This window comes from Sebastes umbrosus, chromosome 4 (assembly GCF_015220745.1).
Source record: "Sebastes umbrosus isolate fSebUmb1 chromosome 4, fSebUmb1.pri, whole genome shotgun sequence".
NCBI classification, from domain to species: domain Eukaryota; kingdom Metazoa; phylum Chordata; class Actinopteri; order Perciformes; family Sebastidae; genus Sebastes; species Sebastes umbrosus.
The window spans coordinates 20196854-20213067 of NC_051272.1; the positions used below are offsets into that span (position 1 = coordinate 20196854).

At 42.4% G+C, this 16214-nt stretch overlaps 1 protein-coding gene across 6 annotated transcripts in view; it reads right to left on the reverse strand.

The window, feature by feature from the left end:
* reln (reelin) overlaps nucleotides 1-16214 on the reverse strand; it is a 119607-nt gene that overhangs the window by 64771 nt on the left and 38622 nt on the right. For all 6 annotated transcript variants that reach the window (XM_037766980.1, XM_037766982.1, XM_037766981.1 and 3 more), the window contains exon 3: nucleotides 9328-9466. In XM_037766980.1, coding sequence (XP_037622908.1) covers nucleotides 9328-9466 — 139 coding nt within the window. The remainder of the gene's footprint in view (nucleotides 1-9327; nucleotides 9467-16214) is intronic.

Consider the following 16214-nt stretch of genomic DNA (forward strand, 5'->3'; position numbering starts at 1 on the left):
GTGTACAATATGCTTGCTTTATGCGAATATATGTATATATTTATTATTGGAAATTAATTAAGAACACAAAACAATGACAAATATTGTCCAGAAACCCTCTCAGGTACCTCACTGGATTCTTTAGGTTTTTAGTTTCATATGATGACAGTATCCTCCTCTAGCTTTTGAGCTATAGAGTGCGGTCTAGACACAAATTGAATTGAATCTAGCTTTAAAACTGAGCCTGCTATAACCTCTGAAAGAAACAAATAGCGGTCGGGTTAAATCGCAAGTTGCGTTAATGTGTTAAAGAAATTAGTGGCGTTAAAATGAATTTGCGTTAACACGCCATTACCGTGTTAACTTTGACAGCCCTAGTTTTTACACACATTGAAAAAAATGTTTTTCTCTCTCCACACAAACTATTACATCCGAGGGTGGAGAACAAACACTTTGCCTCCTCGTTCGCCTCAAATCCCAATTAAAAGCCAATTTTCTCTCCCAGCTCACTGGGCTTGTTGGTAATCATGATTAATATGAGGAGTTTCAGTGGGGTGCAGTTCCAGTCGCCAGCGCTGATTTGGTGCATTTGGACCTGGCTCTTAAAATAATACACCCTAATTGGTTGATTTATCTTCTACGTTGAGGACCAGCTGTGGTTATGGCACAGCAATCAGGGACAACGGGTAAAAGAATGGAGAGAGAAGGGAAGACAGGACAATGAGAGAGGCAGACTATGAGGGAAAACAAGAATCCACTGTTTCTCCAGAGAATCACTAAAACAGCTTTGAGGGAATGTAAAGTAGTTTCTTGATTTCAACCCAGCCTTGATATTTTCATACCAATCAGAGTCTGAGAAGTTGTGACTGGCTTCGTGGAATCACATTACTTCGCCCCCTCCCTGCCCCCCCTTCCACTCCTCCCTCTGCCCCTAAATTAATTAATTGAAAAAGGCTCTTGGAGAACATGCAAATTTAATGAAGCTCCACAGAGGAGGGATTTGGGAGTTGTTTGGCAAATTACCTGCTTGTTAGCACAGGGTCGTAGAGAGTTACGGCTCTGAATACAGCCAGAAGAAGCGCAGTTACTGCTCAGTATACAGCCAGGAGAAGAGCAATTGACCTTGACTACTGTTAGCGAGTAATAATTAGGGGGATTAGGAAAACAACAGCAGTTAGGAGTAAATATGTGAGGAAGAAAAAAAAAAAGAGCTGGTTCTGAAAAAGCTGTTGATTTTCTGTCTTCAAGAACGACTTCAAAAAATTGATATCTAAGAAAATCAGCATTTTAAAAACCTTCATCCCTTTCCCAGTGAGGGTCAGACTAGGACAAGAGGGGGAGAAAGACAAGAATCCATATTGACACAGAGTCAACAACAGAGAGAGGAATCCTCGCAACAAGTCATGTCTGTAATTTATCTTGTCAGTCACATCCAAGCACATTTGCAGGAACAGACAGCGCAGAATGTGAACCAATCATTTCTCACAAAATACATCTGGAGCAACAGACCCCCGTCTCCCCTGAGCATGGTTCATTTTGCTGCATTTATAATCAAGCTCAACGCTCTATTTCATCTAAAATTGATAAGGAGGTCAACGTCCCAGCAGGTGGGACGGTGACCTCCTGATGAGACGGTGTGATGTTGGCGCAACACAGATGTGATGTGAGCAATTTGTGGCAGTATTGATCAGAGCACTGCTGTGTTCTATGCATGCACATGTGTGTGTCTCTGTGTACACGGGTATATGTGTATAATTACAGGGGTCATGGACCGTCCCTTGGGAAATAAGACAAGGATGCAGAGACCTTTTGGGTAAACAGCAACAGGAGTCCAGATGAGGAGCGCATAGGGTTGACTCTAAAAGTTTGATTCACTGTTAAATTCAGAAAAACAGACACGTTTAAAAGTTTAAGGTAAAAAAAAAAGGGGGCAATATGAGAGATATAAGAGTTGCTGTCTTATATGTGAATGTGTGATGGATGAAAATTGGAATTATATGGGCGGACTATGTCTGATTTGCAGCTCTGGTCGGTTTGCGGAGAAAAAAAGTGGATCGGATTTATGTGCTCTGTCATGCTTCACATTTCTCTCCCATATTTCTATATCTACGATGCCAGAATGGGATTACCTTGAACCAATCACTCATGCTCCCTGGCCCAGTGTCTCCAGTGAATCTGTCACACAGCCACAGGCTACTATGGCACTTTAATGATGAGCCGAGCTCATTAACCAGTGATTTTATGTTAAAACAGACGGAGAGATTGACTTGAATAGTAGGAAATCAATGGAGGAGGCTAATACCAGGAGAAATTAGGTGCTGGGTGGGATAGGTCATCTGTCAGCCTGATGTCTGATCTCTGACCTTTGACCTCTGATTAATATAACAAGCTGTCTATCATCCTGCTCGTCGGAATCACCAGACTGGATGAGATTAAGGACACATTATTGTCATAAAATGGAAATTTAAATTGATCATTTTATTCATTCATTCATTCATTCATTATCTGTAACCGCTTATCCTATTCAGAGTCACAGGGGGGCTGGAGCCGATCCCAGCTTGACATTGGACAGGTCACCAGACTATCACAGGGCTGACACATAGAGACAGACAACCATTCACGCTCACATTCATACTTACGGGCAATTTAGAGTCAACAATTAACCTAACCTGCATGTCTTTGGACTGTGGGAGGAAGCCGGAGCACCCGGAGAAAACCCACGCTAACACGGGGAGAACATGAGAACTCCACACAGAAGGATGACAGTGCTAACCATCGCACCACCGTGCAGCCTTATTTAAGATTGAAGTTTCATGTTTCCAAAAGGGACACATGCACCTGAAGATTTTGCGAGAGTATAAACATTTACTGTCTGACTTTTTAGCAGCACGAATGACAGCTGCCTGCTACGGCCATCGTTATTAAAGCACATAGAGGCTCAGAGCGATGCCTTTTCTACAAAAGCAGCCAAACCACACTGCATTCACATGCAGCAGCGGACTGTAGTAAACCACATACTATGCAACACCGTGGCGTGTGTTGCACAAAAACTTGCTCACACAGACCTGCCTTCTTTGAACAGATGACAGCATCAGCAACACGACAACAGCTTGGCATAATTACAGCACAGGAACCATTCCTTTTCAATTACAGCTAACAAGACAAGAGGGTGTTTGAGTGCCCATCTGCCCTTCCTCACTCGATTTCTCCTCCTATAACTGCTCCTACAAGTGCCTTCAATCTGTCTAGGGCTTTGAACCGCAGCAGAGATGTAGAAAATGAACACATTGTAATAGTAGTAGTAGTAAATAAGTGTTTGCAAACAAATGCATATAAACACACACATACGCAGCACGCAGTGACATAAAGGAACAGTGTGCCATTAGATACGCAGACATCCGTCTCCTCAGGGGAACACTTTGGAAAAGAGGGCTCACATGGAGTAATTAAAGCAATCTCCAACCAGGAAACTGTCTGAGTCCCACAGGGAGACAGTACCAAACACTACAGCTCAAAAACACATCTCACACACACATACCAACACACAAGGATATGAAGGCTGCATGTGTGCATACAGCATCCACATGCATCCATGTAGCACCCATACACAAGCAAGAGTTATGCACAGTGCTAAGAGAGCTTTAAGAGAGTTTCTGCTGTTACATATAAAACCCCATACACACACACACACACACACACACACACCACACCGACCGCCTCGAGGCTGTAAGTGAAGCAGAATAAAGGCAAAGAAAGGACGAGACACACCAGTGCATCTTTGCGTTCGCCAGAGGAAGCTATTAACCATTCTCACCTCTGCTAAGTGCAGCAAAGCATTCACTACATTATGTAGTGGTGTGGACTGTCATGTCTGAGCAACAAGAATAAAAAGTAGGGCACAACTGTGTTTTATGCAATCATTAAAGCGTGAGTTTGTTTGCATTTTGTGTGTAAAAAAAAAAGGTTTGCTCCCGGCTAACAGTATAGCTTCACTATGATAGTTGTATTTATAACTTCTGAAAGTGTGTCGTATTAAGGCTGCAACTAATGGTCAGTTTTATTACAAGTAAATCTATTGGTTATTTTATTTTATTAATTAATTACTAAAGGATAACTTTGGTGTTTTTCAACCTTAACCCTATTTTCCCATGTTTTTGTGCCTAAGATTACATTAAGTACAGTAATGATGGAGAACGCTGCAGCCGCCAGCCGTTAACAAGCTGTAATGTAATCGTTTTTGTTGCAACCTGGCTCTGTCAGTTTACGTCCACTAAAAGTGTTTTTGTCACTCACATTGTTATCATAAGTGTCTGACAACATCATGGAAAGGACCCTACAAAGAAATTAAATATCTTCTCTCCTGTGACTTGTTACCGAAAGAGACAATGGTGGAAACGTGAGTGAGAGTGGAGAGAGGAGTGCCACGGGACACCAAAGTTTGTAGTGTTGGAGTACAGGAAGCATGGCTTAGTGTTATCTAAAATATATTCAGTGTCATGGCTGAATATTTGGATGATTTAGACAATGTGGAGGCAACGCGAGATTTCAGAGCGAAGCTTCTCTGAGAGAGACACGATAACAAACAGACCAGTTCAAGCGAAAGGTAAGAATAGGGTTTTATTTCTCTGTAGGTCCTTTTCTATAATGCTGTCACACACTTATAATAACAATCTGAGCCTGTCAGTGGCAAAAACAAGCACTTTTAGTGGGCATAAACTGATGGTACCAGGTTGCCCCAAATGATTACATTACAGCCTGTTTAGCGGCTGGCGGTTACAGTGGTCTCCCTCAATACTGGATCAGTTTCAGAAAGTGTTGTTCCCATTAGTCACTTTGACACAAAAACATGGGAGAATAGAGTCCAGGTTGAAAAATACAAAAGTTATCCTTTAAGTCTGTAAAGTGTAAAACAATATAAATAAAATTGCCCATTACAATCCCTGATCCAAAAGTAACATATTCATATTGTTTTATATACATTTTTTTTGTGATATGAAACAACAAAGCAGCTTGTTCTTGTATCTAAGAAGCTGGAATCAGTAAATGTTTGTTTGCATTTTTGCTCGATAAAGGACTGAAATAATCAATCAATTACAAAACTGTTGCTGATTAATTTTCTGTTGATCCACTACTTTGTGATTGGTGTTTACTTATGGATGTATGTGTATGTGTCCTGTTCCTGTTCCTCCTCCTCCTCCTCCTCCTCCTACTCCTTCACTCCTCTCCTCCTTCTCCTCCTCTCTTCTTCTCCTTCTCCTCCTCTCCTCCCCTCTTCCAAGGCCTCCCCTCTTTCTTTAGGTGGCAATTTACAGCCACCCAGAAAATGAGTTCTTCTGGATGCCCACGTCACTGCACTTCATCACACTCCTGCCGCTAGTGATCTGTTACCAGGAACACTCCCACAATATCGCCCATAAAACTGCTCACAGGCCCCATATTAATGCAGTGGTGGACCAGCTCCAGCCGTGTGAAGGACATGGGATGTCTGTGCCTTTAATTTAAACACTCATGGACACTGCCTGTGGTCCTTGTATCAATCAGGGCAGGAGTATGGGCAAGGGCAGGACTCTTATTATTTATATTTTGTACGGTCAAGATGATGTTTCATCCATATGTTTTATTACCTTGTTTAACTTTTAAAGTGATTTGCTATATAGTACAGTAAATGCTATAAAACTGCACTTCTTGGGTGAGTTCTTGGGATGCACTGATTTATCGGCCGAACATCGGCTGCATTGTAGTCCCGCAGACCCGCCGTGGGTCTGTCCAGCCTGAACAGCTGAAGCAGTGAGGCCCGAGGCTGCACCAGCAGAGCGGAGCTCTTCATCCGCTCCCCAGCGGCGTTCTGCTGCTACTAGTCCACTAGTTAATCGATTGCGGAAGGCGTCGTTCTCTCGAACGGATGAAAAATGCTAAAATGGGTCACAAAATATACTTAGGCACCCGCTAATATACGGGCGACCCGCCCAAGTAAAGTCTCTGTGTGGGAAAACACTGGTTATGTTTCTAATCACTTTATACATTTCATTTGTTTAAAAAAATATATATTTTAGTTGGGCTATGTAAGTATTGAATCATTATTCTCATTCTCATTATTATTTGAAAAATAAAGGAATATGTTTAATGTGAAAAAAGATGATATTAAAGGTTGTTTGATTGAATTTGTATGATTGAATTTGTGCTCATTCAAAGATAATACTGAAATGCTGAATGACTTTAAAACAGCTCAGTTATTTATTTATTTTTATAATGAAGATGTCTTTGTTTCCCTGGCACAAAAGGGGAATAAATAACAGCAAAAACAAAATTAACAAAAACATCGGCATCGGCCAAATTGTTATTTTTAAACATTGTATCGGTCTCGGGCAAGAATTTTGCAATCGGTGCATCCCTTGTGAGTTCATTTATAAAAAACAAAACAAGAAGAAAATATGACGGAACGAAATTGACAGTCGTCCGATCACATCTCGACCTCAACAGTAATACTACTGACAATTCAGTGCTGGAAAAAAATTATATGGCACCTAAGGTGGCCCAGGCTTTGGTCACAAAAGCCTCGCCTGTTGAATTCCTCCCAGCGTCACGTCACTGAACCCAGGGAGGGCAGCTCTGGAGACGAGGATATACTGGTGGAGATGGGAGCTGTGAACTGAAACAGGGTGCAGTAAGAGTGTGTGTGTGTGTTTGCGTGTGTGTGAAAGGAGCAGTCTCCAGCCAGCTGGAGTGTGACTGGCTGACTTTGATAAGGTCAGCCGCAGGGGCCCCTATTGTCATACAGTCGTGGCCCCCTGCCAGCCACACTGTCATCAGCGCTGGCACACTGCTGCTCCGTGGTTTACACTCACACGCAAACACACAGCGCATGCATGGACAGCACACAAATACTGAGGAAACACACAATCCTCGTAAGCTGACACACGCTCAACAGTAAATGTGTTTGCTGGCAGACAAAAAAAGCCAGTAAATCTGTTTGGCTCCGTGGATATTGTCTAAATGGCAGCTCCACTTCAGCAAATTCCCCAGCTGAATGCTTTTCTGTCAGTCTGTCCATAACAGTCTCTGTCTCATAGTCTATTGTGTCCCTCTAGGAATTCATTGAGTGATTTTTGTGGGTACTGCCAAAATGTTTAATTTAGTTGTGGTTGCTATGAAACATTGATGTGCAATTTGCAATGTCTTTCAAGTTTTGAAAGACGATGACTGGTAATAAAAAAGAGAGAAAAAAAGAAGGGATTAGTTTGCAGCTTGATTTGACTATCTAAGCATTACAGTTATATGATGATAATAATGATGTTTTCATTTTAAAAACACATTTGGCTGTCCTTGATGTAAAAGTGTGAGAATTGCCCTAGTCTAATGTATTAATATTACAACATCTGTGGGTGAATTTGTCAAAGATCTTTGTAATGTGGTGCTGTACTGCTGTGAATTTGCATGGGGCAGAGTTACTGGTGTCCTCCCTTTTCCTCTACGCTTCTCCAGCAACAGCTGCTAATTGCATTTTGAGTGATTATCAGCATGAGGCTGTAAATCACCAGCCAAAGAACTAGAGGGAAAGAGAGTTAGAGGATGTTTCCAACAGATAGAGATGGAGAAAATGATGAAGAGCAAGACATAACAGAGGACGGGGGAATGAAAATGAGAAAAGGAAAAGACCAAGGTTGTTCTCAAATGTATGAAGCGAGTTGTTTTCCTACTTGGACCAATCAACCAACATGTAGGCTTCAGGGAAACATAGCGAGTCGAGCCCCAGTTATACTTTCCGCACGGACATGAGCTGACACAGAATTGTGACGAGGAACCAATCGGATCTTTTATACTCCTTGAGAGTTTCTCCTCGCGGCAAACGGATATTCTCCCATACTGCAGGGGGCTGTGTATCGAAAACTCACATTTACAGCATGGTTTCAGCATGGTTTCCACCCATTTGCGTTCTCATAGTTCAAAAATGTCAAATGTGCAGGAACAGGCGAAAACCGACCGCAAAGGGGCGTGTCTGTCTAATGATGTGATGTCTCTTTGGCCGTGCAGACACTCACAACCCCCGCGGATGTGTCAAGCATAAATAAGGCACAACATTTATACAACCAGACAGAAAGAAAGCTACATCACCTGTGCAGGTATCAACTGGTTACTGCCCCAGAGTGTGTTGCAGTGGGCTACAAATCCCAATTAAGACCCTAATAGAAGCCATTGCTCTTTACTAATGCTTATGTGTAATGTCACAGAAGAAGATCGTCATGTGAACCAGAGTTTGTCATTATCACACCCATCCTCAGGGGATGGGTGGATCTGTTCAACCACTCAAATATTTTCCAACTAGAAGAGGGACCGAGCCCAGTGAATGAGAGGATGGGGATATTTCCGTTAATACACACACACACATTCACACCTGCCACTGCACAGGCCATGTCAAGCAAGGTATTGAGGATATTACCACACACACACACATGCTATCTCTGTCCCCAGTTTAACCTCTTTCCAGTCATCATGGATGGCCTTTTCACATCCTTTCTGTGACAAGAGAAAACACCGCCCATGATGTCAGCTGATAAGCCTCACTCAGGCTTACTGGGTCAATATGGAGCCACACAACATCAACGGATATTATTGTTACAGTTTACGACTTCCATGTCTGGCAGCTGTAAAGGTCGTCATCAGCATCACAACTTCTCGTCTGTCTTATTGTCTCACAGCCGTTCTCTTTTACACACACTACTGTAATGCCTATTCGTGGCGTGGCCGTGTGGAGTGCGTGCCCGTTTGGAATGGGCTGAATGAATGGCTACTGGTATTGCTTCTAGTGGTAATGTTAGCATATCCAGCATTAAAAATGAACTGCAGTCAATGAGCTCATGTTCTGTGGTCCGATGCGGACGGCATGCTCGACTCAGTCCGCAGAGCCCGGCAGCCCCACCCCCGCTGCTGCACAGAGCGTTATCGTTTGTTTATTCAAAGTTATTAACATTGAACGTGTCGCGTGTCCAAATTGCAGCAACTTCGACACTGCACGTCCTTGGGTCTCCAGCAATAAACCTGCCAAGTGTGAAGTAGAGCAGATGAGATATGCGAAGGACAGGGATTGCTGCTTGCAGCCTCGTCGAGAACAGCTCATCGCTCGTTGACTCCAGGGATGTGAAGAAGAGTTTGTTTGTAACATTAGTATATCCAGCATCCAGCAGCAAAAGTGACCTGCAGTCAATAAACCGCAGCCTGTAAAGGCCCGCCAAGTGTGAAGTAGATTGGATGAATGGTTCTCGAGATATGCGAAGGACATACACACATACCCACATACGGACAGACAGATATACTTTGCTTTACAGTTAGATACACTCACACATGACTTACAGGAAGTTGACGCAGCCGGTGCCGGGTGGTGGGGCGATCCAGACGAAGCTGAAGCTGGTGGAGGGCTGGTGGCTGACATGGGAAGCGACCACACTGCAAACAAACTGGGTTCCACCAAACTGCCGCTCTGGCATCACACCTGGAGGAGGGAGGAGAAGAGAGGACCAAAAAGAAAGTTACCTGGCGCAGCCTGGATTTGAAATGTTATGTGTGATCCAATCATTTAATTAGTGCCAAACATTTTCCAAAGCCTACCAGTCTTTTAGATTTTTCTCTGACTTCCAAGTAGCAGCTGGTTTCCATTTATTTTACTACAGTATTAAAATCAACTAGCAAAGACATAAAACCCGTATTATACAGGTTAGAGTCATTTATCACAGTACATGAACATGTCATGTCTGCTTTTATCTTTATAAAAGTTACATTATCACCGTGTGCTAAGCCCATTTATAAGATAGTGTTTTTATAGTCTGCCAGTGGTGTGCCTTCATAAAAACCATTGTCAGAAAGCCACACCCAAAGACAAACAATTAATAAAACATGGATGTGTTGTAAATGATTATATTTAATTTATGGTCTCTTGAACTAAAAACACACTGCTTTTTGGTTGCCAACTCTCACCGGTTTCCAAACAGCAGCAGACTTTAAAAATGTATCCACTACATTGCTGCAAACTCATAGAAGTACTTTCACAAAAATAAAACACACAACAATAATGATGTTCGCTGTGATGGATTACCAAGTCTGTTCAGGTTGGTTTATACAGTAATGAAATGAAAAGTCACATTAGAATAAAAAATGGTATTCTGTGCACGATGATTTGCAGCGTAGTCAAACCTATAGGCATGTATGCAATTAAAATACTGCAATAATATTTGGTAAGACAGAGTGCACGAAAAGTGCAAAGCATTATAAAGCACTTCTTAGAGACAAATCAGCATAAGTGTGAAACTAATGCATAAGGTGACTGGCCAGAGAGCCTCAAGGGCCTACCCAAAGTCTTGAGTTTTGCACATATCCACCTTATCCCATCCTTCCTTCTTTCCATTTGCTTTTCATTTCTTCCCTCGTTTGATCTCACGCCATTTTACTGATATTTTTTCCATCCACTGGCATCCTTCAGTTTTATTTTTCTTCTTCATTGCTTCCTGCCTCACACTCACTTCTCATCCACCGTCTCTCCTTTGCTCTTTTTTTCCTCTCTACTTCTCTCCTTTCATCATTTATTTTTTTCTCAACCCTCTCCTTCTTTTTTTCTCCCCTCCCTGTGAGCTGACACTACATAACGGTGCTCTTATTAATGAGGGTCCGTGTCCGGCTATGATTGCACCGATGGAATGACATCATGTCACACAATCTTTCCTTCATATCACAGAGGGCAAGGGCAGGACGCCGCCGGACTCATCAATCACTGTGCAGTTATACAGAACACTTTAATAATTTACTGTAACCAAACGGCTTTGTAGCGTCGGCGAAGAGGCGTCTGTAACCAAACTATCACGAATGCAAACACAACTCCAGACAAGTGTGCATCTCCCAGACAGATAATCTGGGCATTTGTGATAGTTTTACAACAAAAGTCAACATAGTGTGTGGTCCAGTGCTCACGGAGCAAACACATTCAGACACTTTAAAAATGTATGTGATGTCCCATCTGTGTACAATATGAAGATGTGCTCTGAGCTGCAGCGCTCTGGTGGCTGGTCTCTGCTCTTTATAACCTGCAAACACAATCCTCTCCTCACCCTTCCTCTCCCCTCCTCTCCTCAATCATAACTCGGCTCACTAAAAACATAATCAGCAATGATTAATAACATCGGAGTTAATATCCCCTGAATCAATGTGCAAATCAATATGTAAAGATCGTGTCTGCGTGGGTGGTTCAAAACTAATTATTTAAAGAGAAATAATTCCGCCCATCTCTGACAGTAATAAATTTGACCTCACAGATTGCATCCATAAATACACACAATGTCGACAGCGCCGTAAATGTTTCTGTTTAACTCGGCCAGATGTTTGTGTGTATTTGCGTGTGTGCTCGTTTGTATGAAATTTATGTTGATGTGTGTGTGTGTGTGTGTGTACGTGTGTGTGCCTCGGTACAAACAAACTCATTGCTGTCGGATGAAAAACTAAGAAAAACAAGCTTGTTTTTAAATCGAGCACCGTGCATCTATTTGTTCACCCTGTGGGGTTTTCAAAGGTTTTCTTGTAAATGTTCTCATCATGTAGAGAAACTCCTTAACTAGACTTCAAACTGAATAATCATCAAAGCTTCGTGATTTAAAAGGTTTTACATGACAACGGCGTATTGTGCCATTATGTGTGAGGGCATGCAGCGTGTGGTGTGTCAGATTTACGAGATGTCGAGCGAAGCCGCCTTTTACATTGCTAAGGAGCTGCTGGTGTGTAATAACAGACTGAGATGTAATCACCCACTAATAGTACTGCTGTTCTCCAATCACCTCTCGGCTGCAACCTCTCCGTGTAATGACCACGATTTACTCTTAAGCAAACACACACACACACACACACACACACACACACAATCACATGGGAACACACATATAAACACACATAACTGTCTTGGGTTATTGCAATGTTGTTTGCCTGAGCAAGATCTCCTCAGCACCCTATCTTTACCGGCGACACACGGAAAAGCAGAAATTGCTTCTGTGCTGTTCTTACGTAGCACTCAGGCAAGCATGCATTGACATACCCGTACATCATTCTCTCTTTTTAACCCCCTCTGACACAAAAGAGCACCATTTCCAGGACAATTTCCTCGCTGTTATGTGCCACGTATTTACCGCCGCAACCAAGGCCGTCAAGTCAACAGTTTTGGCACTAAATGTCCAATTTTGTGGCAGGAGAAGAGAAGGGGAAGCGCTGTGAGTCTTTCTCGCCACATTGCCGTGGTGCAATTTGAGAATCCCTGCAGATGTGCATAATACAAGCTTAGCTCTCGTGGCAGTGGAAACACTATCTGGAAAGCTGCAAAGACAAACAGAGAGAAAGTGTGGTGATGGCGTTGAGCAGCAGAAGGAGACAGCACACGGGCTGTGGACAGAAGGACAGAAACAATGAATCACTCATTCAAAAAGGAATACAGCGCTGTCACTCATCATTGAGTTTAAGAAAAAGGTGGGCAGGGCACCAACAACAACTTAAGTGTTGGACAGAGTGTTTTTTTATTTACAGTGATGACAAACTCTTGCAATACTAATTAATTTACCACAAGCTACTGTAACTTTAATAGGAAAATGAACTAATACTGGATGTGAAGGGAAAACAAACACTGAAAAATGAGCATAACATTGCGAGAAAATTAGGAAAATAAAGAAAATAGCAGCAGACAAAGAGAGAAAGGTAGAGAGAGGGAGGAACTGAGGATATGGCTAAAGAGAAGCAGAGAGCAGTTGGGCTAGGGTGAAGATGAAAAGGCAGACTGATGCACTCCAGGACACAGCAGCGCTGGGAATCGACACCGCTCACAGAATTTCTATTCCCACTTGAAAAATACACTCAGGCGTAAAAATGCAAATAACGAAACTAGTCCCTTTCATGTCCGGGTGTGGAGAGAGAGAGAGAGAGAGAGAGAGAGAGAGAGAGAGAGAGAGAGAGAGAGAGAAAATCACTATTATTCAACGAGATCCAAATCCCAAATGTTCCAGTAAAGCAACAAGCTGTAGTGAACCTGGACAGAAGAAACAGAGAACTCTAACATTCCTGGCTCGGTCCGGGGAGATGAGCAGAGAAATATAAAGACAGGCTCTTTCGTCAGTGTGAAATGAAAATATACGTATAACAAAGGCCTTCCTCCGTCCTTATATGCCGGGGTCACGCCGACTTTAAAAACTGTTCATTGATTTCTTCTTCCCTCAGTTGACCTGTGAGTTCATTTTTATGATATCTCTATATCAATATTATATTGATATCGTGATATGAAACTAGATAACATCTTAGATTTTGGATATCGAAATATCGTATAATGGCATAAGTGTTGTCATTTCCTGGTTTTACAGGCTGCATTACAGTAAAGTGATGTAGTTTTCTGAACTTACCAGACTCTTCTAGCTGTTCTATTATTTGCTTTTACCCACTTAGTCATTATATAATGGGATTTTTTTATCAAAAATCCCATTGTATAAATATTTTGTAAAAGCACCAATAGTCAACTCTACAATATCGTCATTGAGGTATTTGGTCAAAAATATTATAAAATTTGATTTTCTCTGAATATATTGCGATTTATTACCTTTTTTCAACTGCAAATTATGTAGTTTGTCAACATCTGTTTTATCTAATAAGATACAGTTTCACTCTGTTTATCTCAGAGTTTTCATTCACATATATTGAGGTCAGAGGTCAAGGGACCCCTTTAAAAATGGTTATGCCAGTTTTTCCTCGCCAAAATTTAGTGTAACTTTGCAGCGTTATTTAGCAGTCTTCCCGAAAAGCTAATGAGACATGGTTTCCTAGTGTTGCAGTAGTCAGTGTTACCGGTGTTACACGGTGGTCGGGCACACACCAATTATATTACGTACCCACCGCCCCCACCGTTGTTTTGCTTTTTTTACAGAAATAAAACCCATTTGGTTCATTTTGGCGTATCAGCGCCGTGTTATCAATACAAAGTCGGACGACGGACGCTACGAACTGACAGTGAATGCATCTGCTCCATACGAGTCTCAGCTCAGAGTAGCAGGTGCCATATTTCACACACACACACACACACACAGGACGAGAGAGAGTTGACAAGCGCCTATTTGGCAATATTTCAAATTTAAACCCAACGCTATAAGGGCACCCTAACGTTACTGAGGCAATCGCCGTGCGGAGGACGGAGCGGTCAAAGCTGGTGTGCGCTGCGGAGCAGCGTAGGGTGGAAACCTGTGGCCCCGCAGCGAAAGCATGACCAGAGAGGCCAGACACACAGCCAACCGACGTTAAAGATCAAAGTAAGCGCGCTACACATATTGACCGTCATCTTTTCTTGTAAAATATTACTGGTGTAATCGGTAACACCGGTGTTGTTACGAGTTTATTAACCAGTGGGAAAATTTCTTCACCGTCACATCCCTGTTTCATATGATACCAGGATCTTCACTCTAGCTTTAAGACTGAGCCCACTTCAACCTCTGAAAGACAGAATAGCGGCCGGATTGTTAAGGGGTAGTTTAAATAATAAAAGATTGACACTTGACGTCAGTGTATCGATACAATATTGCCACACAAAATATTGTGATACTATGCTGTATCGATTTTTTCCCCCACCCCTAGTGACAAATCTTATCTTTGCTTTAAGGGCTTGTTTTCTTTTCTGTTTTGTGCTTTGTTCATCTCCTCTTTTCTCATTCTTTCTCTAATCACAGTACTCGATGCAGTCGTGTCAAAACACACAGTAATTGGGTGATTGATAGGAAGAGCTTGCTTCATTTTGCCGTTCAACCTCTTTCCGCAAAATGAAAGAAACATTTAAAAACGTTTAGTTTTTAGTGGGCGCATTTTACGCTTCATCAACTCTGATTGTTTGTTCTCCACATTTGGACTCGTTAGCAAACAATCAGCCGCACGCAGAACTCACCTAATGAGCTGACAATGACACAAGCCGTAGCCGCGGTACAAATACCACCGGTGATGCTTTCATGCTGCACGTTAGATAAGTATCAGCAAAGGCCACTTCTAATTCAATAAGCAGCCACGGGGGGATCTTAGAGGACTGTTGCAACCACACATCCACAGTCAAATGCACACATGCATATATGCACGCTCGCAGTTCTTTCACATGCAGATTGGGCACTTATGAGCTGTCAGCAGTGATTAATGGCGAGGGAAGATGACCTGCTAACTCCCACGGTGTGACTGGGCAGAGCATGTTTCATAAATATAAACCCCCACACACATATGCATGCACACACACATGCATATACATGCACTCATGGGCATGCCCACACACAAACTCTCAGACACAGGAAATGGGTGTGTCAGGATTTTAAGGGTCATATGTTAGTTGTAGGGCTGTCACCCCGACATCAATCTCTGCTGGTAATTGTAGTGAATATTTTAAGCGTCCCATAAAAAAGGAAGTGGGAAGTTGTCGCCTCTTATGTATTCATATTCAGTCCACCCATGTCTCTTCAGTAACAAAGACTTCTCCACATTTTTCCCCTCCGTCTGGTTTCTCTTCTTTTTAATATGTAAACACTTCAGTTCACATCTGTCTGCGTCCTCTTTAACATCTCTCTGTTTGGACACAGTGTTTTTTTTATCCATCTTTGTATCTCACTTTGCAAAGCTAATGAGCTTTTCCACAGCCAAGCTCGAAACAAGTCAAATAGATGGAGTGAGAATTCTCCCCGATGGAGCAGATGGGCAATCGGTGGCTCAGCCTGGCAGCGACTTCACACTGTAGGACCAGCAGGAGCCGGTCTAACTGGCATCAGAGCTGATAGTTAGGTTTTGTGGCAGAGTTGCGAGGATTCGAGAGGCAACCATTCAAATTGATATGCACATTTACGAGAATCATTCAGAGTTTATACACACCATTTGACATCTGGTCAGTACCAAATAGCTACTGGATTTTGCACTCATTTCAGAATTGTCCTTCAGCAATGTCTGGCTTGGGAAGCCACAGAAAACTATTAGTTTGACTGACCCGTGTGTGTGTGTGTCTGTGATTCGACTGTATCCATTCCTGGTTTTCTAAGATGATTTCTAGACAGTTAAACATGTTTTTCCTGTTAGATTTCTGATCGACAAGTAGATGCACTTCAGTCCTAAAAGGTGAAAGGAATCTGGGTGCTTGTTGCTTCTTTTTCTACCAACAGTTCATCTCTCCTCACTGGAGCTCAATTGTTATTAATGAATTCATGTTTAATGAATTC